Source organism: Cotesia glomerata, linkage group LG2 (genome assembly GCF_020080835.1).
Source record: "Cotesia glomerata isolate CgM1 linkage group LG2, MPM_Cglom_v2.3, whole genome shotgun sequence".
NCBI classification, from domain to species: domain Eukaryota; kingdom Metazoa; phylum Arthropoda; class Insecta; order Hymenoptera; family Braconidae; genus Cotesia; species Cotesia glomerata.
In genome coordinates this window covers 4944240-4972089 of record NC_058159.1, presented here as the reverse complement: position 1 = coordinate 4972089, position 27850 = coordinate 4944240, and the positions used below count along the sequence as shown (strand labels likewise).

General features: G+C 27.3%; 6 protein-coding genes across 12 annotated transcripts; 3 read left to right on the top strand and 3 right to left on the bottom strand.

Annotated features, from left to right (window-relative positions):
• Positions 1–71: 71 nt before the first annotated feature.
• Positions 72–9203, bottom strand: LOC123260144 (exportin-1). Of its 4 annotated transcripts, none has more exons than XM_044721123.1 (8): positions 9096–9203; positions 7582–7807; positions 7306–7500; positions 4552–6303; positions 3466–3612; positions 2853–3354; positions 2315–2565; positions 72–1872 (listed from the first exon to the last, which is right to left on the bottom strand). In XM_044721123.1, exons 2-8 carry the CDS (start codon positions 7777–7779, stop codon positions 1726–1728), a joined length of 3192 nt encoding a protein of 1063 aa, XP_044577058.1. In that variant the 5' UTR covers positions 7780–7807; positions 9096–9203; the 3' UTR covers positions 72–1725. The 4 variants fall into 4 exon arrangements, with proteins under 4 accessions (XP_044577058.1, XP_044577056.1, XP_044577057.1 ...); XM_044721121.1 differs by lacking the exon at positions 9096–9203 and adding an exon at positions 8688–9029; XM_044721122.1 differs by lacking the exon at positions 9096–9203 and adding an exon at positions 8256–8369.
• A 69-nt stretch (positions 9204–9272) lies between these two features.
• LOC123260146 (vesicle transport protein USE1) lies at positions 9273–12018 on the top strand. The gene is made up of 6 exons (XM_044721127.1): positions 9273–9359; positions 10307–10443; positions 10503–10552; positions 10668–10906; positions 11455–11781; positions 11864–12018. The coding sequence occupies exons 2-6, from the start codon at positions 10327–10329 to the stop codon at positions 11902–11904; spliced, it is 774 nt and encodes a 257-aa protein (XP_044577062.1). The 5' UTR covers positions 9273–9359; positions 10307–10326; the 3' UTR covers positions 11905–12018.
• Positions 12019–12327: 309 nt separating this feature from the next.
• LOC123259622 (osteoclast-stimulating factor 1-like) lies at positions 12328–14627 on the top strand. Its single transcript, XM_044720224.1, has 5 exons — positions 12328–12466; positions 12708–12754; positions 12856–12973; positions 13146–13357; positions 14344–14627. Exons 1-5 carry the CDS (start codon positions 12409–12411, stop codon positions 14572–14574), a joined length of 666 nt encoding a protein of 221 aa, XP_044576159.1. The 5' UTR covers positions 12328–12408; the 3' UTR covers positions 14575–14627.
• Position 14628: 1 nt separating this feature from the next.
• LOC123259621 (gamma-tubulin complex component 4) lies at positions 14629–18703 on the bottom strand. Of its 2 annotated transcripts, XM_044720222.1 has the most exons (7): positions 18380–18703; positions 18174–18315; positions 17913–18112; positions 16572–16965; positions 16023–16490; positions 15228–15405; positions 14629–15140 (listed from the first exon to the last, which is right to left on the bottom strand). In XM_044720222.1, the coding sequence occupies exons 1-7, from the start codon at positions 18446–18448 to the stop codon at positions 14669–14671; spliced, it is 1923 nt and encodes a 640-aa protein (XP_044576157.1). In that variant the 5' UTR covers positions 18449–18703; the 3' UTR covers positions 14629–14668. The 2 variants fall into 2 exon arrangements, with proteins under 2 accessions (XP_044576157.1, XP_044576158.1); XM_044720223.1 differs by lacking the exon at positions 18380–18703 and having other exon boundaries at positions 17913–18126; positions 18174–18250.
• A 239-nt stretch (positions 18704–18942) lies between these two features.
• LOC123259618 (gem-associated protein 6-like) lies at positions 18943–20086 on the top strand. The gene is made up of 2 exons (XM_044720220.1): positions 18943–19241; positions 19686–20086. The coding sequence occupies exons 1-2, from the start codon at positions 19087–19089 to the stop codon at positions 20029–20031; spliced, it is 501 nt and encodes a 166-aa protein (XP_044576155.1). The 5' UTR covers positions 18943–19086; the 3' UTR covers positions 20032–20086.
• A 628-nt stretch (positions 20087–20714) lies between these two features.
• LOC123259617 (serine palmitoyltransferase 2) lies at positions 20715–27569 on the bottom strand. Of its 3 annotated transcripts, XM_044720218.1 has the most exons (8): positions 27412–27568; positions 27118–27271; positions 25177–25356; positions 24897–25051; positions 24614–24759; positions 23364–23582; positions 22946–23271; positions 20715–22109 (listed from the first exon to the last, which is right to left on the bottom strand). In XM_044720218.1, exons 2-8 carry the CDS (start codon positions 27223–27225, stop codon positions 21609–21611), a joined length of 1635 nt encoding a protein of 544 aa, XP_044576153.1. In that variant the 5' UTR covers positions 27226–27271; positions 27412–27568; the 3' UTR covers positions 20715–21608. The 3 variants fall into 3 exon arrangements, with proteins under 3 accessions (XP_044576153.1, XP_044576154.1, XP_044576152.1); XM_044720219.1 differs by having other exon boundaries at positions 24893–25051; positions 27118–27569; XM_044720217.1 differs by having other exon boundaries at positions 27118–27567.
• Between the last annotated feature and the right edge of the window lie 281 nt (positions 27570–27850).

The following is a 27850-nucleotide window of genomic DNA, read 5'->3' as shown; positions in this document are numbered from 1 at the left end:
AAAGAAAAAAAAAACAAAAATATTAATAAGAATAAAATCATGCGACTGAATTCACCAAAAAAAAAAAAAAATTAGGTAATTAATCGATTAATTAATTAATTTGGAGACGTACACAAGCAACAGCGATGGCCCCATTAAATCCCAAAATTACCAACTACTGTAAAATTATTATACAATAAACAAAAAATAATATTAACTACATTTAAATGAATTGTTTTATCTGCTTCGTTTAATATCAATTAATCACCGTACAAATAATAAAGGATAATTGGCCCGTACATTTTTAAGATCAAATTTAATTAATTGGCTCGTGTAAAATTTTTTTTTCAATAAACTTTTGTTGAAGAAACAAATAAAAAATATTATATGAAACGTCTACACAAATAAATGCTTCTGACAAGCAACAAAAAGTTATCATTTATCAATAATAATAATTATAATAATAGTAATAGTAATAATTTCTTGTACACACCTTATTTCGATTTAAAAACCGTGTCAATAGAATTTTTAGAAGACTAAAATACATGGAGGCAAGCTCGAATCTCTGTGAATAGTTAGTTTATTTCTAATACACACATACAATCACTTACTCACACACAGGTCATACTTTAATTTGCATTTTTTAATTCTTACATTTAATAAATATTCAATAATTAAGTTGAAAAATTTATAGTAATTCAATTTAAACGATATATAATTTCGGCATTATTGACATACTGACAAACTAATAAATACATACAAACAGGAATTGGGAACAGCTAAATGCAAATGGAACGAAAAAAAAAAAAAAAAAAAAAAAAAAAAAACATAATAAAATAAATAATAAATTAAATCCGTAATTTTAATATTTTATGCATAAAAAATTATAGATAATTTGCAAAAGCTACCGTATTTAATATTCATTCTGTTTTAAATTATTTTTATTTAAAATATCCAGGCATGAAGTATTGAAAAAATGCTGAAGAAATGTACTGTTACAAAAAACTGCAAATCAACAAAATTATTCTTCTTATAAACTATAAGTTTAGAAATGAATTAAGGGAATATAAACGCATCACAGACGTTATTAATTAATTAATTAATAATCTGATTTTATTAAAAAATACGCATATTTTTAAATCCAGACACCACAACTTATTTTTAAATATTCATTAGCATTTTGTTTATTAAACTCGTTTACGAACACAAAATTGTCACGTATTTTAATTATTTTAATTTACCAGAATGTCAAGCGGCAGTAGACCTTAATGCAACCTGGTGCTTTTATATCATTTCTGATATTTAATTTAATTTGTTTTATTATCAATTAAATTTAAACTACTCGAACACTATTATTTAATTATGAAAACGGATGTAAATTACGTGGAATTATTTTAAAAAAATCAGGCACTCATCAACAAACAAAAAATTTTTTCATTATTAAATATATATTTTTAATAACAATCACGTTGTTTCGGGCTTACCTCCTTCAACAAGGATGTCATTACACACTCGTATGTTCAATTTACCACGAGTATTCGTTTTGCAACCATAGTTTTGTAAAACCTTTTATATTTAGTTTAGTTATAAATGATATTAAATGTTACATTGATGACGGTAAGTGAAAAAAGAAAAGGAACTGATCGTAATAATGTACTGATGTTGTTGGTTTTTTTTATCTATGACAAAGAGTCTTTCGTTTTAGATGTGCAGGAGGAATTAAATGAGGTATGGGGATGTAAAAATTCAGTCCTGCATCTCCTCTGGCATTTCATGAGGATTAATAATACCCGGTACAGCCATTTGTTGCCGCCTTTTTTCTTCCTGAGCGGTTCGTAAGGCCGACTCACGTTCTTCCAAATACAGATCAGAATCATCTTCACCGGTATATTCCTATAAAATAATTATTTATTTAATTAATCAGATAGTATTACAGTCATCAGCCCTCTCAGTGTCTCTCTCATATTAACGCGAGTCTTGTTAAAAAAAAAAAAAAGAAAACAAATAGGGCTCATAACTTTAATTGCAAAATGGCGTTATATTATGTCTACAATAACTTAAATTTTTCTTCTCAAAAATTTGTTACATTTATTTTTTTATGTTTATCTACTCGAGTAATTATAAGGGGATTGATGCAATCTAAATGTTATTTAATTTTTTTTTTTTTTTTTGGTTATCTTGTCATTACAAAAATAATTTTAAGAACAATTACTCTGTAAAGATTATTAACCCTGTTAATGGCTACGGCTGTTGGGTTTGGTTGTTTATAAATAAATAAATAAATAACGAGACTCGATTGTATAATAAGTGATTTAAAAAAAAAAAAAATACTTACTCTAATTTGTACAAGGAAGTCTCTAAGATGTTCCTTGAATGCCGGTATGTCTTGATCCAAATTAAATAATCCTTGGACAGTTATTTTAATCTGATTATCTGTTAAATGTGGGAAAGCTGCTTTTAATAAGCTGGCTACAAATTCTTGTACATATACTCTGTTATCAGGTATTGCGCCAAGTGGTACAAGAATTCTTCCCAATTCAACTAATGTAAACATATACGCCAAAATAGTTGCATGCATTGTTAAACCTGTAACAAATATATTATTATAAGCCAATTTGTATTTTAAAGCTCTAATAACTATAACATTAATTTAATTTTTATCACTCTAATAAGATTACATTAATAATTTATAAAAAAAAAAAAAAAAAAAGCAATTTAAAAAAAAAAAAAATTGATAAAAAAAAAGATTGACATTTTTTAATAAATTTTTAAATAGATTAATAAGAAATTAAAAAATTTTTTTCTGGTTAAAAAATCTCAATACTAAAAAAATTAGTAAAAAAAAAATTTAATTAAAAAATAAAATAAATTACCAGCTGAATGTGAAGTATCAGTAACAACACTGAATATATGTTGTAGAATTTCAGTAAAGTATGTTTGATAGAAACTCTGAGCAGCTTGCTCATGTTGTTCAATATTCTGCAACAGTTGATAAAGAATAGCCAAACCCGTATCAGCGACATTTCTCATCGTGTGCTTGAATGCCCATATTATTGAATCAAGTACAAGTTTAAATTGTGCCGGGGGTATGGATAAGAAAGCTGGGAAACAATGGATATTAACAGCCTGAAGTAGAAGGAAAAAGTTTGTTCTGTGTTCGGGAAACTCTTCAAAGTCTTTGTTTATCATTTCAAGTGTGCACTCAAACACAGCGTCGAATATTTTCGGCACTTCGCTGGTAATGTGTCCCTCTAATTTGTTAACAATCGTCGCCATAGCACTCAGTACTTCAGACTCTCTCGCACACGGTACATTTGTCTTCTGGTAGTCCAACAGCACAGCGTCCAGCAAAGGTGGAATGAAATTTTCGAGAACCTATAAACAGCAAAAAAAAAAAATTATTATTCATTGCAATAAATAATTCATCAGGATAAGCCTGGAAATTCACATCAGATGAATTTTATTTGAATATAAATTTTTATTTACCATTTGGTGATCATTCGATCTGCTAATCCAATCGGAGATCAATTTTAATGTTTCTCTTTTAACAACTCTCATACTTTTTATCAGGGGTTGATTTGTTACACCTTCACCATTTAAAGCTATCGCAGCACTTATATTTTCACTCATTACCTGTAAATTAAATTCATTATTAATTAATCATGTTTACACTGAAAAAAAAAAATTAACTTGAATTAAGAGAAAAATTTTTAAATTAAGAAAATAATTTTGAAGAGTTTTATTATCTTGTTTAACACCCTGATTTTTGAGCATTTTTTTGCAAAGGCCAATGAAGAGATAGAACTTTGAACTTTTTACCATTTATTTATACATTTTTCAAGAGTATACAGTTAAATTTTTAGCTAAAAACATTCAGTAGAATTAAAGTTATAGTAGTCTGAAGACACTCGCCTCGAAAAAAATTGACACTTACTTCCTCCATGATATCAGCTGATTGGCTTGTCTAAAACAAAAAAACCCGGCGGGGTTTTAATCTGTATACTTAAATACACCGAGTGAACTACGATCAAAAGAAAATTTTGAAAATTGAATTTTTGATAAATTTCGAAACGAAAAAGTCCGAATTTCATTTCTCTTTTTGTCAACTTCTTGATACAAAAAAAAATAGAAGTTTTAAAAATTTTCTTTTAATCGTAGTTGACTCGGTATATTTAAGTATATAGATTAAAACCCCGCCAAGTTTTTTTGTATCAGGTAAGCCAATCAGCTGATATCATGGAGGAAGTGAGCGTCAATTTTTTTCGAGTCGGATGTCTTTAGACCATTGTAACTTTAATTCTACTGAATGTTTTTAGCTAAAAATTTAACTGTATACTCTTGAAATATGTATAAATAAATGGTAAAAAGTTCAAAGTTCTATCTCTTCATTGGTCTTTATAAAAAAATCTTAAAAAAAATGCTCAAAAATCAGGGCGTCAAACCAGAAGACCTTCTTAAATAAAAAAAAATTTCTTAATTTAAGAATTTTTCTCCTCAAATGAAGAAAAGAAAATTATTTACTTGATTCAAGTAAATTTTTTTTTGTATCTATAAATTAAAAAAAAAAATTACCTTGTATACATTTAACATGTCTAAGTATATTCTTCCTAACTGTATAACATAGGGGTGTCCTAAAGCTTTACACGCTCTAACATTCGTCTTGAGAATACTACCGAGCTGCTTAACAGCTTCTGGATCCTTTAAGACATCGACATTCTTAGATGCCTGACTAATAATATCATCCCACACTCGATTTGGCAGCAGCATGTAACGTTCAATCCGTTCCTTCTGTCCAATATCATCAACCTGAGCACTAATCATATAACCAACAGCCTCATAGAATGTATGAACCTGTTGTGTTTGTAAATCACAAATAATGCCGCTTATTGTTGAAAGTATCTCTTCAATAAATGGCATAGTTTCGCCGACTTGGGTTGTCACAAAGTGTCTGCGACATTTTAGTGCAATCTTAATAAAGGTATCACAAGCCATATCCTGGACTCCGTCGTGTGTCTCGTGCATAAATTCAAACAATTTATTAACAACGGTCTTCAAAAACTTCCAATGAGCACGCAAAAATCGGGGATACTGACCTACTACGTACATAATATTACTCGCAATAATGGCTTTGTTGTCTTTGCCCTTTTTCTGCTCACAGAGACCGAGTAATTCCTTAATTACAGTAACCAGGAAGCGTTTTTCATCTTCCTCGTGCATCGCTCCGGAAATACTACCGATGGCCCAACAAAGCGTATTTAAATTTTTCCATGACCACTCGCTTCCGTTTACTTGATTTTGCAATTTTTCAGTCATTACTTTTTCCGTGTCTGCGTAGTCTAAATGCGTAAGGTAAACAAGTGTCTCACGCATATTTTTGTATAAATTAATAGAATCGGTGTCTTTCATAAATTCACGAACAACCTCTCCATTTTCATTCTCAATAACCAACACCTCTTCAGGTTTGGCCATACGGCTTATCATAATATAACGCACCTTAGTCAATACTGGACAATAAAATGCACGTCGAGGTGGTACTGTTATATTATTCTTAGGACTAATCATTGGTGGTGATGACATAAACGGATTTTCACGGTAAAGATCCGCAGCGAGGTTGTTCCAGTACTCTAAACAAATTTTGAATATTTCGACCTCTTCAACTTCTGATATTAACACAAGATAGTGAAGCGCTTTCAATAACGTTTCATTAAGCTCTTTTTTCTCAACCAAAGCACCGTGCTCTTTCAAAAATGTGCAGAGAAATATCGCCAAATTTTGGATAAAATTTTGCTCATCATCCTGACCATAAGCGTAAGCGTCGCGGATGTTTGTCGTTGGGTATAGCATTTCCTCTAACTGTTGCATTGTGTTTGTGAACAGTAATATAAACATGTTGTCGTAATTAGCTACCGTTACCGCGGCTATCTCAATCAAACATTTAAGCGTGACGTTACGGAATATCGGGACATTTAGAAACTTGAATATCAGCGTTGTAATTAGCTTTGTTTCGAATATATAGCCGAGGGGTATCCAATTCAAAAACCTAAGCAGTGTCTCGAGGGTTGCCGCGACCAATGGTACGTTTGGCGAATTGTCCATTACAAATTGACAGAGGTGAAATACTTGCGAAAATTCACTGCACATTGTATCTTTAAGGTGCTTTGCTTTTGTTTGCGTCATTTGTCCGCTTGAAAAGTCAAATACTTCTTCTGATAGCAGTTGAAGAATTACCATGTTATTTTGACATAAACTTTCGTTTGTTTTACTCGCACCTACGATGTCACCGATGAAGGATTCCCAATTCTTTGGCCACTCACGTTTTAATATCTATAATTTTAATAATTTATTAATTATAATTTAATATTGTATAATTTATATCTTTATGTATATTACCGCTTGGCGTTAAATAATTAAATAAATAATTTTATGTTTTAATCATCCATTCATTTTTAATTAATAAGGTAAATAAAAGACCCAATTAGTGGTACTTTTTCTTTCAATGAAAAAATGTTTCAAGATAAAAGACCCAGTTATTGACACTGGCTTAGTTATTTAACACTTGCAATTTTATTATAATTAAAAAAATTAAATGCTTTCAAAAAACCAATTTTCTTAAAATTTATAATTCAAAAATTATGTTTATTAATTTATTACAGTTGATTTATTCTTTTTTAATGAAAATTAAATTGCAAGTGTCAATAACTTGGTCTTTTACCTTACTGGAATAAAAATTAAAATTTTTTTTTATCTAAAAGTCTTAAAGATTAGAAATAATATATTGGTAATAAAAATTAATGATTTCATTAATTGAATAAGTATCAAAATCAAAAAAAGTGTCAGTAATAGGGTCCCAGTTACTAATAGGGTCTTTTACCATATAAAAAAAAAAATAAAAAAAGTTAAAATTATTTATTTAAGTTTAGCGTTTTAAATGATTAATAATTATCGACGTTTTAATTAGAAAATTGTCTAACTCCATTTTAGAGAATCTTCTATTTGTACGAAAAAAACAATTAGTTAAAAATTCATTATCACTTTAAAAAAACCATTCAATATCATTAATATTTAATAGATATAACATATTTAGGTTTGAATCATTCAAATAATTTATAATCTGATTATTGCTACATCAAAATGTTAAAAAATCACCCTCTAAAAAATAAGGAGTTAGACAAATTGCTAATTAGGCCGTCGTTATAATAATAGAAAAAAATTCCAAAGATAATTTTAATTTTTAGATAATTAAAAATTGATGAAAAAAAAATACAAATTCAATATGTAAATGAAAAAAAATAAAACAATTAAAGATAAATTATTAAAAGAACTTACTTGTACAAGAATTATATTAAGTTTACGAAGGTAAACTTTGGATTTATCCATTATTTCCGGATCACTACTGGTCTTAATAATCAATCCTACAATATACTTCTTTATACCCTCGCACTGATTTCTCGGTAGTACTTTCCATCTTGTTTTTATGACTTGCTCCAAAATTTGTAATGCATAAAATTTTGTTTCCTGGTTCTGAAAGTAAAAACCCGCCAAATTAGAAAATTAGAGCGATAAACATCAGAGCTTAGAACCGTAAAAATAACCAATACAAACCTGAGAATACTCTAAAATAGTATCAACCCGCGTCCAAGCGTCAGGATGTTCTTTAAGGGTGTTAAGGACTTCCTGTGCGACCTTCTGTTGTTCACCAATTCCACCATACATACACGCGACAATACTGTCGAGAAGCGTTATGTCCAGCTTCTGGCCAAAGTCCAGCAATTTTGATGCCTGTTCAGCTAACGTTGCCATTTTTCACTCGTTTTCTTTTACACACAATCTGAAAATAGAAACACTTTTATTAATAAATAAATAAGTAAATAAATAATGATTCAGTAAAACAATCAATCATCCAATGAACTATAAATAATTTAAAACACGCGTTCAGTTCATTCATCCGGGCATCATTCATCTCCAATTCCACAAAAGTAAGTTTTTACACGTGGAAATAAAAATAAAAAAAAAATTAAATAAATACCGTTAATAAAAAAGTAACAATTATTAATAAAAATAATGAAAAAGATGGTTAAATGTCTACGAAATAAATTTGGTTGTAAAATACACCTAACCTACATCTGACAATCACCAAATAATAAAGGTTATGTATTTTTCAATAAACTTTTAAATAAAACTCAGCGGAATAAAACTATAACTGACTGAAAATAATCGGCAGAATTAATAGAGTATAAATAATAATAAACAATAATATTTTTACAAAAATAACGTACAATAAACGTTAGATAAAATATCGCGCATTTTTAAAAGTCCGAAGCTTCTTCGTGTTCATTCAATGTAGGTATGTACTATACAAAATTTCGATTGCGTCGTTGCGCCGTATTCTCTAAAACCCGTACCCGTAGCTGCCCGTTGCCGTAGTAGTAAAGAGACTCCTCGGGTACACATATCTGACGAAGAAAAAAAAAATGCCGACGATATCATCACTCTAAATAAATAAATTATATATATTTTATACACACACACACAAACAAACTTATAAAATTATAACCGCATTAATAAATAAATATTAACATGGGCATGGAGATATTATAGATGTCCAAGAAAAAGGATTTGTCTCAAACCATGCCAATAAATATATGAACAATAAGTATACGATAATATAATAGTATATGTGAGAAAAAAAAGGTTATACCTTTACTTACCGTAAATTTAATAATGTTATTTTATATATCTATACTATGTATGTATAATGTTAATTAATATTATATTGATATAAAAAAAATAACTTGTTCATACAATGTATAGTAATTATATTGTTGGCGGTAAAAAAAAAAAACAACACACACGTTTCCTCGCACCACCAGCAGCAGTCACAATATAATCTCCTGGATAAATCACAAGCACAAAAAAGGGTCAAACATACAACCGACGATATTCCCGCGCGCGACCAACTTCGCTCTTCATTTCTCGAATCTGTTTCTGCTCACATACACTCGATCAACACTAACGTAAGTACTTGCGTTGAGTTCAATCACACACATCACCTACCAACCTATACCATCGTTTAATATATTATATACATATGTGTTATGTGTTTTATATATACTTACGTCGTCTATGACTGTTGAAACTATAGGCACATATTATTTTATCTTTCTTACTCATACATTCTATTACTGCTCTTGGCTCTACTCTTTACTCTTTTATTTTATTAGTCTCCAGTTGCTGCTACTGCTTTTGTTGAACGTCCCCACCTTTTGTTAAAAATCGGAACGACGACAAACTACCAACGACTGCCGCGCTACTGCGGTTTATTATTGCACTACGTTTTTAGGTTTTTTGTTTTGGAAATTTTGTTATTTTTTAAGAAAAAAGTAATTTTTTAATTCAAATTTTTATTTTCTTAAAAAAAAAGTCAATTATATTTTTTACAGTAAATTTAAAAATTTTTATTGGTTTTATTGTTTTATTTACGTCATGATGCGTCATGTGACGTCACGGTAAACACGTGTAATGTCTCCATTTTGTAGTTTCATTATTTTTATTGTTAGTCATAATATTGGTTGAAAAAGAAAAATTTATCTAGAAAAAAAATATTTTTTTTGTCGACAATCAATTTTTTTTTTAATTATTTGACAGTGAAAAATCAAACAGGGTTTGAAATTAAAAAAAAAATTTTAAACGTATGTATGTGCAAAAGAAAATAAAAATTAATTCAGCAGATATTTGATCATTTTTTTTAATAAACTAATTATAGCAAAAAAAATTGACGTAGAAATTTAAAAAATTAAAAAATGCAATTTTTCAAAATTACTTGTTTGGAATAAATTTGTTAGTTAAATAAAATTGAAAAATTATCAAGTGACTGCTAACTTTAACGTCATCAAAAAAAAATAATATAAACAAGACATTTTCAAAATTCTAAGCGCTTTTTTGTTTTTTTTTTTTCCTCTAAATATATCATATACATAATTAATTCACAAAACTGTCAGATGACAGCCGTTCTGAAAATAACAGATGTTAGTTTTTGTGTTGGAAAAAAAATTTGACATATTGTAAAAATTATATTATAAATTTAAACTCTAAAAATATGTAATTTTATTACTTAGTTTAAAGCTTTAATGTTTCTTAATTTTTTTTATAAAAAAAATCGCTTATATATTTTGTAAAAAAATTCTTAAAGTTTTTTATTGACAATAAAGTAAAGCAATAAAGTAAAAAAAAGTAAAAAAAATCGCTTACATATTTTGTAAAAAAATTCTTTAAGTTTTTTATCGACAATAAAATAATTTTTATTGATAAATAAATTATCTACTTATAGGAAAATCAGATTCTAACAATATGACGCAACAAAATGCAATCCGAATGTCAAGATCGGAAATAAATGTAAAAAGATTACTAGGACGATGTGAATTATTAGCCAAGGAAGATAGCCATCAAGATTGGAGATTAGAAAAGGTAAATGACAGGTCTAACTAATACCATACTCCAATATTAATCTTGTATTATTATTGCAGTATATAAATGCGTTGGACGATGCGATTAAAAAATTGCAAACTTTGCCAGAGTATGTACTTTTTTGGTCAATACTAAATTGTATTAATAATAAATTTGATTAGTCAATTTTTTATTTTAAAATTTAATCTTAATCTTCTTACACTAAGATGAGTTTTTTATTACAGTAAACCTAGTAGGGATAAAATGATGGAGTACACCAAGAGAATTGATTTTTTAAAAGGAGTTATTGATGCAGCAAAACTTACTAATTCAATAGAACGAGTCGTAGCGGCACAAATGCTACCTAGAGCTACTTCGGTACTTGTAGATTCAACTGGCCCCAGTATTGTCACGCAAATACATCAGAAAACTTCAGCTAAATATAATAAAGAGTTGCGATCTGAGTTGTTTAATACTGAATTGGGTATTTACTTTTAATTATATAAGAAATAATTTCATAATTAACTTTCGGTAATTATTTACAAGTGGGGTACCATTTTAATTTTCATTTTTTTGAACGAAATTTCTATTTCATTTTATTGGTATATATTTTTTTTTTAAATACATAAAAAAATGAACAATTTAAAAAAAAAGTTGATTATCACAATTTTAACAAATTTTGCAAATTTTTTAGAAAATTATGATATTCAACTTTTTTGTTTTTTTTTTTAATTGTTCGTTTTTTTATTTACTTTTCAATATTATATAAATAGAAAAAAAGATAAAATATAAATTTTATCCAAAAACATGAGAGCCAAAATTTTTTCCAATTTTTAAAGGCAAAAAAATTATCAAAATCTTTATTTTTTTCTTTCACGACATTTTTTATCATAAATGCGCCGTAAAAACAATCAGAATAAAAAAAAATTAAAACATTTTAATTTTTCATCTAGATATGGCCAAAAATAGGATGAACTCCACTTGTAAATAATTACCTAACTTTATTATAAATTTAAATATTAAATTGTCTAGATGGTGATAACAGTGTAAGACATCGCTTAACGAATTCATCACCAACTCAAGATGAAGATTTGGATGCATTGATAAAATACAATCGTAATATGCAAGAAAAAATAGCTGAAAATATGTTATTGATGACAAACAGCATGAAAGAACACGCATTAACTGCAAATGCAATTATAAAAAAAGATCTAGCTTCTTTAGAAAGGTCAGATAAGCTGACAGAAATAAACGCCGTTAAATTGAATAAAGAATCATTAAAACTTGAAGAGCACACTAAATCTAAATGGAGATGCCTAGTTTGGGTAATGATTGCTTTTGTTGTCGCAATCTTTTGCAGTAAGTTAAATTACTTTACATTTCTTTATATTTGTAATTTAAAAATTGACTATTTATTATTAATAAATAAAATTATTTACAGATATGGTTTTATTCATGAAAATCGCTAAGAAGAAAATGTAAACTACAAGCTACTACTATTGAATTTTTAAATTTATTTTATTTTTTATAATTTTATTTTATGTACTTTATAATGGCTTAATATACCATAGAAAAAAATTTATTTGTTGAGTTAATGGAAATAAATTTTATTTATAATAATTAAATATAAATTTAAAATATGTATCAGTATAAAAACAACTTACTGTTAGATAATTATAATTTGATGAAAATTAAGTTAGCCATTTGAAAATTTTTATCATTTTTTTGATTAAAAAAATTTCATTTGTAAAAAAATTGAAAAACTATAAGTGCAATTTTAAAAAACTATTTTTTAGTTTTAATTTAATAAATTAAGCAAAATTAAAAATGTCGGCTAACTTTATTATTATTTTAAGTTATAATTAAAACTTAAATTTTAAATTTCAAGTTTATAAACTTATTAATAGAAAGAAAAAAAAAAAACTGGCTTATATTGCAATAAAGTTTGTAATTGTTTATACATTATAATTATTACTCATAAAAAAAATGGCGTCGGAAACAAAATCAACTGTCAAACAACCACCAAAACCAATTTGGAGGCCTGGTAAATCCTCCAGTCAATAAATATTAATAATTAATTTCATTTTATTATTTACTTATTAATTATCCTAATAATAATTGAGTAATAAAATTTATATCTATTTGTGTTTGCACGATTTTGAATTTGTTTTTCTAACCTCTATTACTCAATTAATTATTTTTTACACATTTGTTTATTTACTTGTTAATAATAACATACTCAGTTTTTTAACGAATTGTTTTTTAATAAAAAATAATATTTTAAGGGAAAGTGAAGGTAGTGAGGGCTTTGTATAACTACACAGCTCAGCATGTAAGAAGTATTGCTTTATTTTATACATACTTTTGATTGTTTAAATCATTATTGTCAATATGACACCGTCAATTAATTACTCTTCTGTTTTTTTTCTCTAGACTGATGAATTATCTTTCGAAGAGGGTGAAATACTCTATGTGTATGATCGAGATACTGATGCTAACTGGTGGAAAGCCAAATGCGGTGAAAAAGATGGATTAATTCCCTCTAATTATGGTATTGAATCATTTACAATAATTATTTATTTTGTTTTTTTAATTAAGAAATTTTTTAAAAAATTTATAACAATTAAATAATGAAAAAAAAAATTAATAAAAAAATTCCACATGTAAAAATAAAAAAAAAAATTATCATTGAAAATTTTTAAATAATTTTTTTTATTGTAAAGTTGAAGAACAGACTGAAGAAGTTGAGTTACCTCTTCATGAAGCTGCTAGAAGAGGTAATTTATCATTTCTCCAAGAATGTTTGAGACAAGGAGTATCAGGAACGGGTTTAGACTCAGCTGGCAACACTCCTTTGTACTGGGCAGCCAGAGCAGGACACATTGAATGTATTAAAGAACTACTAAGTCAACCAAATCCTGCTATTAATGCTCAGGTAGATTTTAATTATTTCTTTTTTGATTAATTTATTATACCTCTTGCTATTTTTATAAACTATTAGAAATTGGTAAACCCTGTTATTTGCGTGAATTATTCCATAAAGACTTTACTGTAAGACGCTCTGAGAGACTAGCAGCCAAGAAAAATAATATCCTCTTTAAAATGCCGAATTTCTCTACAACTCGATATGAATCTTCCTTCGTTGTTACAGTCATACGATTATGGGAAGAATTACTAGAGGATATTATAAATTCGTCTAGCTTGGAAGTTTTTAAAAACAAGATGTTTGATTACTTATTTAATCTTGATGTATGATCTTTAATTATTAGTCAATTCTCTTATTTTTATTGTTAGTTCTTAATTTTTTAGTGAACTTTATAAGTTGCGGCTTCTTCATAATTTAATTTAATTTTTCTTTCACCTTTATCTCTAAGACTCTTTAAATTGTCAGTTAATTCAATATTATATTCTCATTATTTATTTTTTTTTTTTTTTTTCATTATTTTTCATTTTATCTTTGTATTAATAATATTATATACTTTTATATATATTTTCCTCTGAAAATTTTTCAATTTATTGGCTATCCAGTCTAATATAAAAATTTTTTTTTCTCTTATTATTTATAATATCTTTAATGACAAATTTAGATACGAATTTAAAATTGTTTATGCCTGGAGGGAATACAGGCTAACGATATTATAAATAATTAGAGGAAAAAAAAAATTGTTGTATTAGACTGAATAGCCAATAAATTAAAAAATTTTCAAAGGAAAATATATATAAAAGTATTATAAAGCAGTATTTAGAAAAAATAAATATTAATATTATCTACCCAAAAAATACTTTTAATGTAAAATATTTTCAATATTTTACATTAAAAGTATTTTAATGTAAAATGTAAAAATGTAATTCAGGCTTTGGCATAATTATAAATAAACTAAACTAATTTTTCAGGTGGTAATTTTATATTAAAATTTACAGAATAAAATTGGAGATTCACCATTACACGTTGCTGCAAGTCGTGGCCATGAAGAAGTTGTTGATTTATTATTGAACCATGGTGCCGACGCTACCTTGAGAAATAACGATAAATTGCTAGCTGAAGATCTGGCTAATAAAACGTCCATAAAAAATGCAATACAAATGAGCAAACAAGATCATGATAGAGACTACGGATACGGAGCAGATGATTATAATGATGATAGTGATTAATAAAGTATATTATTAAGTTAAGATTGCTCAATAAAAATCAAAATTAAGAGTAACTTTAAATTTTTAGAAAAAAATTAATTTAGTTTTATTTAATTTACATTTGCATACTGAACCATCTGTTGAAATCAAGGCGGAGTAATAATTGCGCTAGATGTACACCACTCGGTTGAGCGCGAACTTTATTGAGAGTTTTTATCAGCAAATCCATAATCGTACTCAGCGTGTCTGTCAGTGCCTTCAATTCTTCTTTTTCCGTGCTCAAGAGCTTGTTAACTTCCCAAATGGAAGCTTGGAGGATAAAGTCGTCGCAAAGACGCAATAACAAGCGGATTAAATTATTTACCGGATTCTTATGCTTCTCGTTGCTGCTAGCCAGAAATGTTTGGGAAAGTACGTTGGCTAAAAAAACTGAGTGGGCTGTTTGTACATCTTCAAAGTTTTCAGTACTCTTCATACGATTCTCCATAACTGCGTGCTGGCTTTCCAGTACATCAACTTGCAAATAGTATTGGAGGTTGTCAAGAATAAATATTAAATTGTTTCTTAGTTGTAGCACACCAATATCGCTAGTTATTAAAACAAAAATTTTTGTTTACAATCTCTTGAAAATTATTAAATGATTAAGAAAAAAATTATTTCATTTAAGTACTCACATGTTTTTGGAACACGTGTGCTCAGTCCATAAATTCCAAAGATTTATTTGAGTTTTTTTAACTCTCAGAAGAAATCGGAAGATTGTGTTGTAATCATTCAATGCTTTTGGACTAAATAATAATTGTAGTGGCCATGAAACACGATAATGAAGAACAATCATTCCCCATCCTTGTTTTTCTATTAAATAAAAAATTTATCAATTTATAAAAAGGTAATAACTTTCAAAAGTAATCTATATTAATAAGAGAATAAGAAAAATTTTGTGGCCAGTATATTTATATGATAAAATGCTCTACTTCTAGATACATAATTAAGAAATAACCTTGTATCTTGTAAACTACTGACATTTTTAAAGATATAAGCTCATTCCGATGTTACACTCATCAAGACCTTTCATTTAAGTACCCACATCATTTTTTCATATATTTATATATATTATATATATGTATATATGAAAAATATATCAAAATGCATGTGGGTACTCAAATAAAAGCTCTTGATGAGCGTAACATCAGGATGAGCTTACATCTTTAAAAATATCAATAATTAAGAAATGATCTTGTATCTTGTGAACTATTGACATTTTTAAAGATATAAGCTCACCCTGATATTACACTCATCGAGACTTTTGATTTGAATACCCACATCGATTTTTTATATATTTATATATATTACATATATGTATATATGAAAAATACATCAAAATGTATGTGGGTACTAAAATGAAAGCTCTTGATAAGTGTAACATCGGGATGAGCTTATATCTTTAAAAACAAATAAAGTGATTAAAATACCTATAGGATCTTGGGTTTTTTCATGACTCCTAGAATCAGAACTACTAGAATCTTCATTCGAAAGCTCAGGAACCGGTACTGAAAAATTGAAATCGTCGATTGCTCCTTCATCATTTAGCATAATTTTCCTGACAGCCATGCGAAACGCTACGTTCAAATCTCTGGAAGTATGATTCGTAGGCGGTTTGCTGAGTATATGAGACGTTAATTTTATAAAATCTAAAAACAAATCGCCTCGTCCAATGAGATAGAAATCCTTGATGTACTTCAATTGCTGAAGCAGTTGAGCATCTTCGACTACAATATGCCACAAAAGTTTCGTAACGCATTTCTTCAATTCGTCAATTGTGTTTTCAAACTCAATTACATTGAACACAGGTTTCATTTGAAGGCTTCGAAGTTTTTTAAAGTACTCGTGCTCCTTTTCACCCCAAACTGTTGATGCCGGTTTATCTGTCACAAAAAAATCTACAAGACAAGATGATTAAATAGTTTTTATTTTAATAATTAAATTATAAAGATGAATAAGCATGTAGAATTATCAACTACCTTTTCCACCCCGTGGATCATTACCAAAAATAATAATTGTTTGGCCAATTGACAATATTTTAGCAGCTAATGTAAAAGTTATATACGAAGGCAGCATATTGACATCAATATCGTAATTCCACATGTCATTGTGATTTTTTATTTCACCTGAACCGTCTTTATTGTCGGCAAACAACAAACTTTCTTGGGCAGTTTCTTTTTTTTGGATGAAAAATTCCTTGTAAGTATCCTCCAAGCGTCCGTACAGAAGCCAACTTGTTAATTGCTTGTAAAAAATCATATGAAGTGACTGCATCATTTTTTGCAGCGCTACTTTAACTTCAATTATTTCTGTATTCATTAATTCGTAAATACACTGCAGTAATGAACATCCATGGATTCTTTGTGTTTTTATCTAAGAAAAAAACATTAAACACAAATAATATCTAGATATTTATAATATCTCGACATTATAATACAAATAATATCTAGACAACGAAGTCAACAAAAAGTTATGTGGTGTATGGACCACATGACAGAATCGTAAGCCTTGTGAACAAGCTAAATGGTGAAATGGAATTCTACGGTGGTACATTTAATTCATATATGTCAAATATCAAAAAACAATTGCTCATTTATGTGTAAATTACAAAGACTTTTTTTTCTCGTTTTTTCTTTTTTTCATTAATTAAATTCTAATTAATTTCTCTCTTAAATTAATGCTATTTAATTTTAATACTCTCTATTGATGTATATTGCCGATAGGCGTATGTTGATTAGTAAATAAATAAATATTTACAAATGTAAATTGATTTACACTTAGCATAATGTGTAAAATATTTTTAAAAACATATTATGAGTTGTTGTGTTCATGATTTAACATAATAAATAAGATAGAAGGGAATAATAATAATAATTATTATTATTTTTATTATTATAATTATTAATACTATTTATGTTCTTATCCATTGTTCATAATACATTTAATCGGTTCTTAGTTTAAGGATATTTAATATTTGATGTTTATTTAATTTTCATACAACGTTTCGCCACTTTCGCAAGTACTCAATTACAAACAACTGTTAAATTTATGCTTAATAATCTCGGTGTTCATACGACTTATAATTTCTTCTGCTTCTAGTATCATCTTACAATAATTAAAATAAGATACAATTGTCAATTATTAAATTAATAAAATATAAAAATATAACTTTTAATCATTCAAAACAATTTTCACACCGTCTAAATAAGTCTCCAAAACACAAGTGGCGAAACGTTATGAAAATTAAATAAACATTAAATATTAAATATCCTTAAAACAAAAAAAGCTTGAATGTATTATAATAATCATCTTTAAAATACCTTACGAATTATATTATTGAGAATATTGAATAAAAATTTATAATTTTCGACTCGAGATAAAATAACAGTGGCAGGAGTATGAGCATTTTTCGCAATACATTTTTCCAGTTCAACAATTTCTGTTCTAAATGGCTCCAATGCTTGGTCCATGCCATTGCAAAGTGCTTGCAAATACAATCCTCTGTTCAATGGATCTTGTTCTGAAAACGTAAATCTTTTAGACTAATATTGTCATAATTTAATATTAAAAATAAATAATACCATTAGCATTTTCCAAATCAGCATGGGCTGTAGAATAAATTTTGATAAATTTTTTAATATTATTAAAATCATCAGCAATTTTTAATATTTGTTTTATCAGCCCTCTCTCAGAAGGATGAAAATATTTATCAAGCAATATTGCCTGTAACAGTAATATCAATTATCAGATAATTATTATTAAGCAAGCGCTAAATTTATTTACTTACATCATTTTTAAAAATTTCCCCTAAACTTGTAGGGTAACCCCACAATGCCAGTAACAATTCATGTAACATTATTTAATTTTTTTTTAAAACTATTTTCTTTTAATAATTCATCAACAATTTTTTTATTTTTTTTTTTTTAAGTAATTATTTTTTCATTTCAATATATTTTTATATTTATCCAACTATTGTCATCACTTACTCACATTATATACATTTTAATTCATTTGTTGACAAATCATAATATAAATATAAACAATTTACAAGCAATTTTCAAACGCTTCAATCACAATATAACCTATACGTCTTTTGGGTTAGGGTGGAGTTTCTGGATGTCAATTGACTTTCCTAACTAGAAATTTAAATTGCGCGCTACGCGTGCGCTTTAATTTTAACCAATAAGAATCAGGTTCCATTTTTTCATTTGAATTTTTTTTTTGGTTTTAGCGCCACCTTGCGTTTGCAATTGAAAATAATTTGAATTGCGTTGCCTATTTAATAATACATTTGTTTATTAAATAAAATAAATTATTTTAGCACCTAAATTTAATTATAAAAGTTATCTTAAAAACAGATAATAAATAAACAAATACTTGCACTATGATAACGAAATTTTAAGAACAATATTTTAATTTTAAAGAAATATCAAACTTCTGTCAGTTGGAGTAAGAGCTATTTACCACTGCCCTACTTATTTATAATTAATAACAATGTCTAATTTTAATGAAACTGAGTACACACATATTGTTTATAAAAATAATCCGCTACTTTTTAAAAGTTATATTAACAAACATGTGATAATCACTGCTGACGACTCAAGTGTTCATCAAGGAATTGTTTACACCGTGGACCCGGTATCCGAAAGGTTAGAATTAGATAAAAAATTTTTTTTTATTTAATATTAAAAATTATAACTTTGTTAAAAAACTTTACATCAAAATCTTTACTTAAAATTTTTTTTGATACTAAAATTAATAGACTTTTGACAGTTTCTAGAATTTTTTTTTAATTAATAAATTATTAAGAAAAAAAAATCCACGTGTGAAAATTTCTATTATTTTTTAGTATAAAAAAACTTAATGAAAATTAATATAGCACATATTTAATAATTTAAAAAATTTTATAACAAATAAATTATGGCAAAAAAAAATAAAAATAAAAAATTGACATTTAGAAATTAAAAAAAATAAATAATGTAATTTTTTAAGAATAATTTTTTGGAAAAAATTCTTTTGTTAAATAAAATTAAAAAATTGTCAAGTGATAGCTAACTTGAATGTCATAAAAACTGACCATTTAATTTTTTCAGTGTGATTCTGTTGGAACCAGCCGAAGAAGGAAAATTCAATGGTAAAATAATAATAGGCCACTCGATACGCAATATTGAAATTTCAACCAACCCAGGAATTGATCTCCCGGATTTATTCCCAGCAAATGAAAAAAAACTAACGGCAGCTGAATTAAATGAACGGCGAGAAAAAATAAAAGAAAGACTAGCAATAAATCTCTTTAATCCTGTTGACAACAACGGGGTATTAGAAATCCAAGGAGTGTTCTCTATAGAACCTCCTTATGAGCGAGAAAATTGCGTTTGCACAAACCCAATCGTCATGAGCCGACTACTAGGAATTATTTTCCCAGATTCTCAAAGTTAATTTAGTGACAAATAATTATATTAATAGAATGAACAGTTAGTTAAATTAATTATTAATTCAGAATTAAATGTAAATTTTTTATCAGTATAATTGATTATAAATTATGAAAAATATATTTTATACATTCATGTATTTTTATTCTTAAGCCAAATTTTACAAAAATAAACAGTGTTAGGAATGCCGACAATCTAGTTTACAATGTGAATATTTTAAATGACTAAATATTATTTATATGTATTTGTATATTTATTATAATAATTAATTGTGATCATTGTTAGTTAATTTATTAATAATTTGTTAAACGATAAAAATAATTTAGCGAAATTTATTGTGCGTAAAATTAATTATAATTATAAATATATTCAACTGTAATCCTTATAAATGTACACGATAAAATATGTTACAACATATTTTTAAAAATTAAATAAGCCTCTATAAATATTTGACAATTCATTTAACAGTTTGTACTAAAGCTTTTTATTTTTTTATTCCCTAGCGGTTTTGTAAATGCCGAAAAAATGTCGCAATTATACAGTATTAATGCGGTATTTTTTCAGCATTTTTTCGGTTGTTTTTGTCAGTTTTTTTATCGAAAAATTACGGAACATTTACCGTAAAAATGCGATACATTTACGCTAAAAATTTAGAATATTTACGCTGAAAATGCGTATAAATGCGAATAAATTTATATTGTGACAAATATTTCAAGAGCTTTGAAACGAAGCTTTAATTTTCTTTCTTATAAATTATTAATAAATACTCAAAGTAGATAGGCATAAACAACATTCTAAACGCGAAGGAATATCAATTAAAAAATATCTGTAAAAATAAAGTTTTTCTATAGCAACTATACAAAAATTACAATTATAAAATTTTTACTTAAAAAAAAAAAAAACGTCCGTTTTTACAAGCTTTTGATTTGCGCCAAGTAATTTGCTGAATTTGTTACAACTATTATTAACAATAACATTTATATTTATTTATTTATTTACGGTAAACAATACTGCAGAGATAGGTTTGATAAAAATTGTTATGAAATACTTATACGATATTTTAATGCCTGTTTCATTTAGTTCACTATTGTATTTTTTATCAGCGTTTTAATTAGTGTATTAATTATAATACGCATTAATGATTAACAATAAATCTGGCAGTTGTAGCAATGACAAATTAGTGTCAAAATTTATCACCTGACAATTATAAAAACAATCCTTTTATAATTATAAATATTTATAAATTTACAATTTTAATTTATAAAAAAGTTAATAGTTAAAATTTAATAGCTTATCACTTACTAATTTATTTAGTTAATGCTTTCGTTGGTTTTTAATGAGCAAAATAATTATTTAGGCAATAATATTAATTTATCATCAATCAATAATAATAATATTATTATTATTGAATCGTAAACTTTATTAATAAGGCTTGTCATCCCTGATTTATATTAGTAATTAATTTTATAATAATATAATTCAACCTCTCAGTCGTGAATATGTTCAAATTGTGCATGTTCTTCTATCACGATTTCATAATTACTATTAATCGTCCTTTTTTTTATTAATTATAAATAAATATAATTATTCAGACTCACTGTCAGTGTAATAATTTATTGGATTAGGATCTCTGGGCTTTCTGGAGTACCTGAGTCCAATGAGATCCGCCATCTCTTTGATATTTTTCAATACATAATCAAGTTGTTCCTTAGTGTGGGCCGCCGACAAACAAAATCTAATTCTTCCTGCCATAAGCGGTGTTGCCGGAAAGCCCACCCCGACAGTCGCGATATTGCGCTTCGTTAGATCACGCACCACGACGCCTATTTTAGAGTACAGGTATACAAGCATTGGTATCACTGGTGAATCTTCATGACCAAAAATAATTACACCAATCTGATTGAGCCTACGTCTGAAGTAACGCGTATTTCTTGCTAACTGTCTAATGCGCATTTTACCATCATTTGTACCATCTTCACCCATTATTGTTTGCATTGAAGTTATTATTTGTTGTGCTATTGGTGGTGACATTGATGCTGCATAAGCATGAGCATGACTGTGTAATCTTAAGTGATTTATTAATGCCTGAAAAATTCAATTAAAAATTATTAATTTCTGTCAAATTGAATTTTTTTACTTACACGCAAAAAAGTAAACTAAAATTCACTCGGATTTCGGTTAATTTTCATAGTTTCAAATAATAAAGCGGACATCAGAGTGGCAAAAATTTAAATATTACAGAACTTAATGTAGAAAGTGTAAAAGCCACAATTTATAATTTAATGTTGAAAATAAGTGATTAGTAGCTGTCACTATAGTAAATAACCACTCTCTCATCTTAAAAAAATTACAGTTTCAAACAGTAAAAATTGACGTTTCAATATATAGTTTATACTAAGAGAAGGGGAAGGTCTCACACTCGGAGAATTTAACATTTGAAACAGTAAAAATTCTACTCTTAAAATATATATTTTACCAGTCCAAGCAAATCAATAATTATAGTTTGATTTTTAGCGTTGCGTTTAAAATTTACCATTTGTACTTTGTAATTATTGACATTGCTTATATAGAAAATTTAATAATTGTAGTTTATATTTTTTACATATCATGCGATCATTTTTTAGGTACGAAATGATAAATATCAGTCAAAATTCGTAATTATTATACTTTAACATTTTCGACTTTTATATAGCGAATATTACTGTTTGAAATAGAATTTTCTTCTATGTTAATAAATAAATTGTAGCTTTAAATGATAAATATTATAAAGTAATTGTTAAAATCACGATTTTACTCTTTGAAATGGTAATTTTTTCCAGTTGATCATTACTTATTATAAATCGACTATTATTGATTACAGTTTATTTTTTCCCGTATAAAAATATTTAGAGTTTTTAAAACAGTGTTAATAAATAATTTACCTTAGTTCCGGCAATGTATCCACCAGCAGATCCAAAACTTTTGGTAAACGTCCCCATATGTATATCAACGTCCTTGGGGTCAATTCCATAATAATCACAAATACCCCGGCCAGATTTTCCGGTAGCACCAATGCTGTGCGCTTCGTCAAGATACAGGTACGCTTTATACTTTTTCTTCAAAGCTATTATTTCTGGCAAGTGAACAATCGATCCTTCCATCGAATAAATTCCTTCGACAATAATGAATATTTTTTTCCACGGCTCACCACTTTTTGGCTGTCCGTACGCTACTGCTTCTCTCAGTTGTCGCTCCAAGTCTTTAACATCTGCAACGCATTTATTTTATCAAGCTGATATGACTTTAACTTATTGCACTATAAATTCCATCTAATACAAGTCTAATATAATCTGATAATACCATTGTGATGAAACACTCTAGTCACTGCGCCAGATAATCTTAATCCTAGAATCAGTGACGCGTGGTTTTTTTCGTCGCTCAAAATTAAGCAACCTGGACTGATCAGCGATGGAATATTCAAGGCGTTTGTCGCAAAACCCATACCGAACACAATTGCATCTTCTACTTTGAGAAAACGCGCTGTCAATTGCTCTAATTCATTGTGAATTGGCATAGTACCTGTAATGATAAAAAATTTACTTAGATTTATTTAACTAGCAACCTTGCAATCACTATGTGACTTGTGAACTATAAATAAATAAAATTTTGCTTTGTTGAATAATGACTTTTGTTAAATTGCACTGTATTTTCTTAATTATTGACATTTTTAAAAATATGAGCTCACCCCGACATTACACTCATTGAGACCTTTCATTTGAGTACCCACATGCATTTTGATATATTTTTCATATATTCATATATATAAATATATAAATATATGAAAAATTAATGTGGGTACTCAAATGAAAGGTCTCAATGAGTGTAATGTCGGGGTGAGCTTATATTTTTAAAAATGTCAATAGTTCACAAGATATTTGTTAAATTGCACAGTACTTTCTTAACTGTTGACGTTTTTAAAGATATAAGCTCATTCCGATATTACACTCATCAAGAGCTTTCATTTGAGTACCTACATGCATTTTAACATATTTTTCATATAAATATAAATATAATATATATAAATATATGAAAAATTAATGTGGGTACTCAAATGAAAGCTCTTGATGAGTGTAATGTTGGGATGAGCTTATATCTTTTAAAATGTCAATAATTCACAAGATATAAGGTCATTTCTTAATTATTGATATTTTAAAAAATATAAGCACGTCTTGATTTTACACTCATCAAAAGCTTTCATTTGAATACTCACATGCATTTTGATATATTTTTCATATTTACATATATATAATATATATAAATATATAAAATATATGAAAAATTGATGTGGGTACTCAAATGAAAGGTCTCGATGAGTGTAACATCAAGATGAGCTTATATCTTTAAATATGTCAATAGTTAACAAGATAAAAGATAATTTCTTAATTATGTATCGAGAGATAGAGCATTTTCGAATGCAGCCTGAATACTTATCATAATAAATTGACTATCGGTGAAAATGATATGAAATTTTGAAAAGACACAAATTTAAATCAAGACCTTTACAATGACACAAAATTTTTCTTATTCTCTTAATAATATAGATAAATTACCTAACTCAAGACGTGTGCTACCATTAGCACAATTGACTTTCTTTAGAGTTTCAATACTTTGTTCAGCGCAATTTCCAGTCGATTCAGCAAATCCAAGGTAGTTATAAGACCCCAAGTTTATACATTCCGTCTCTGTGCCTGTAAATCTATTTTTAAAAATATATAAATATTAAAATCCATTAGATTAATTAATCTAATATTAATTTTTTTTATTTACAAAAAAAATTTACTCATGGTTAGTTCAATATAAAAAATATTGAAGTAAATGAATAAATATACCTACTCAAATGTCCAACAATAGTCACGAGTAATCCGATCTTTAAGAGTGACCAGAGCTCCAGGCACTGAGCAAATAGGTCGATTCCAACAATCACGTACTCGTCGATACACGTAGCGTAAATAAAAAGTCTCGAAGCTTTCATACAGTGGAGCGTATCCCTAGAAACAATAAAGACAAACAATTTTATTCAATCTTTTAGGTGTTTTTCCACAATACTTTAATACTGATTGTAAGCTGGCTAAAAATAACTTATTCATATTCATTATTGTAAATAAAACAATACCTTTCTGTTTTGTTCACGTGCTACCTTAGGAGCGAATAATAGCTGGTTGATAAATCCCAGAAACATGAGTATGTAAAATCCAAAGTGTGTTAGTGCCGCTGTAAATAGTGTTTCATGTTCAAAGGATTCTTTTTTCATGGAATTGCTTTTTTGCGGCTTTTTGTTTACTCCATTCTGCATCTTTAAAAAATAAATAAAAATTATCAGCAACCTTGCGGTCACTATGTGACTTTTGAACTATAAATAAATATAATTTTACTTTATTAAATAATGACTTTTGTTAAATTGCATTGTATTTTTTTAACTATTGACATTTTCACAGATATAAGCTCATCTTGATGTTACACTCATCAAGAGCTTTCATTTGAGTACCCACATCAATTTTTCATATATTTTATATATTTGTATATATTATATATATGTATATATGAAAAATATATCAAAAATACATGTAGGTACTCAAATGAAAGCTCTTGATGAGTGTAACATTGTAATGAGCTTATATCTTTAAAAACGTCAATAGTTAAGAAAGTACAGTGCAATTTATCAAATATCTTGTGAACTATTGACATTTTTAAAAATATAAGCTCATCCCGATGTTACACTCATCAAGAGCTTTCATTTGAGTACCTACATGCATTTTTGATATATTTTTCATATATACATATATATAATATATACAAGTATATAAAATATATGAAAAGTTGATGTGGGTACTCAAATGAAAGGTCTTGATGAGTGTAACATCGGGATGAGCTTAGATCTTTAAAAATGTCAATAGTTCACAAGATACAAGGTCGTTTTTAAATTATGTTAAATTGCACTGTACTTTCTTAAATATTGATGTTTTTAAAGATATAAGCTCATCCCGATGTTACACTCATCAAGAGCTTTCATTTGAGTACCCACATGCATTTTGATATATTTTTCATATATACATATACATAAATATATATAAATATATGAAAAATTGATGTGGGTACTCAAATGAAAGGTCTTGATGAATGTAACACCGGGATGAGCTTATATCTTTAAAAATTTCAATAGTTTACGAGATACAAAGTCATTTCTTAATTATGTATCTAGAAATAGAGCATTTTCGAATGGAGCTTAAATACTTATTATCATAAATTGACTATTGGTGAGAATGATATAAAACCTTGAAAAGGTACAAATTCAAGTCGACTTTTCCAATTATACCAAATTTAACCATAGAAACCCATTTTATCATATAAATACACTGGCCACAAAGTTTCCTCATTCTCTTAATAATATACGTTAAAAGAAAAATTATTAAAATTTTTTTATGAGCAAAATATTTGTCGGATGTTTTCTATCATCATTTTCTAAAATTACAAATAAATTGATAAAATTCTTAGTAACTTTTATCGTCAAGCCATTAAGATTAGTAAAAAAATAAAATTACAATAATTTTAAGTAATAATATTCAAGGATAGACTGAAATAGTTATAAAATATATAAGTATAAAACATCTTATAAACCCTGGCCTTGATTACTGTGTGTGTGTCTTAATAAAAACCAGTTCAAAATCCGCGGTAAATTGTCTCAATATAAATTAAATAAAAAATTTCAACAAATGGAAGGAATTTGATTTGCATTAATGATAGAGGGCTCTGATATCATTAATCCAAAATTGTCAAAAAGCCGAGCTTAAATTTTTAATTAAAAAATTTAAGATTTATTTTGATAGCCAAATAATGACACATATAAATATATCGGTCCTATGTACTGTTATTATAAATCAATCTATTTACAGTACAATCAGTGTTATCAAGGTCAATCATAACACCACTGAAGATAGCGATTCTTCAAATTAGAAAACACCTCCGGCTCGATATTAGTTTTTAGTTATAAATAATTAAAAGAAAATATAAAGTTTTTCTTATAGGTAATTATCGACCAAACAAATATACTTCATACCTTAATAAATCCATTCTGAGGTTTGTATTCTTCAGAATTTATTTTTTCATTGAGAATACCGTTTTTAATAACACCGTCAGTCATGTTGAACCTCATTCTTGTGGTCATTGTTGAGTAAATTAAATTTTAACAATCAGCTTGGACACCGAAGGCACTAAATAAATATTAAAATTTAAGTAATTAGCATCAAAATAGTTGTTAGGTCGAAAAACGCGTGCGCAAAGTTGAAATTTAGAACAAAATTATTTATTTATTTATTTATTTATTTACAGATCTTGGTCACTTTATAATTACCCGGTTTTGTTAATTAAAATAAAATAACAGAGCACTTAGTTTTTGGTGTAAAAGTTTAAGAGCACTTAAACTATTATGTACAAACCGAGCACCAGTACGAGCTGTACTGTAAAATAAAAAAACTAGTGAGCAATACAGAGCACCGGAGCACGTTCATTTGGTATGGAATAAAAAAAAGACCGGATAGCGTCGTCATACGGAGGTTTTTTAGCCAATCAAATAGTTTTCAATCTAATGTGATTGCAGTGTCGGCTCTATTTTCTATTGGGCCTGTTACCTAATCATGTTTCATAATTCATAATATATATCATCATTCGCACTAATTTATCAATACTGATATTAATATAATCTTATGTTGCGGCAGAGTGTCACAATACATAACCTCGCTGTTTCTTAGTAATTAATTATGATACGGATCAGCAGACAGTTTTTGAAATGA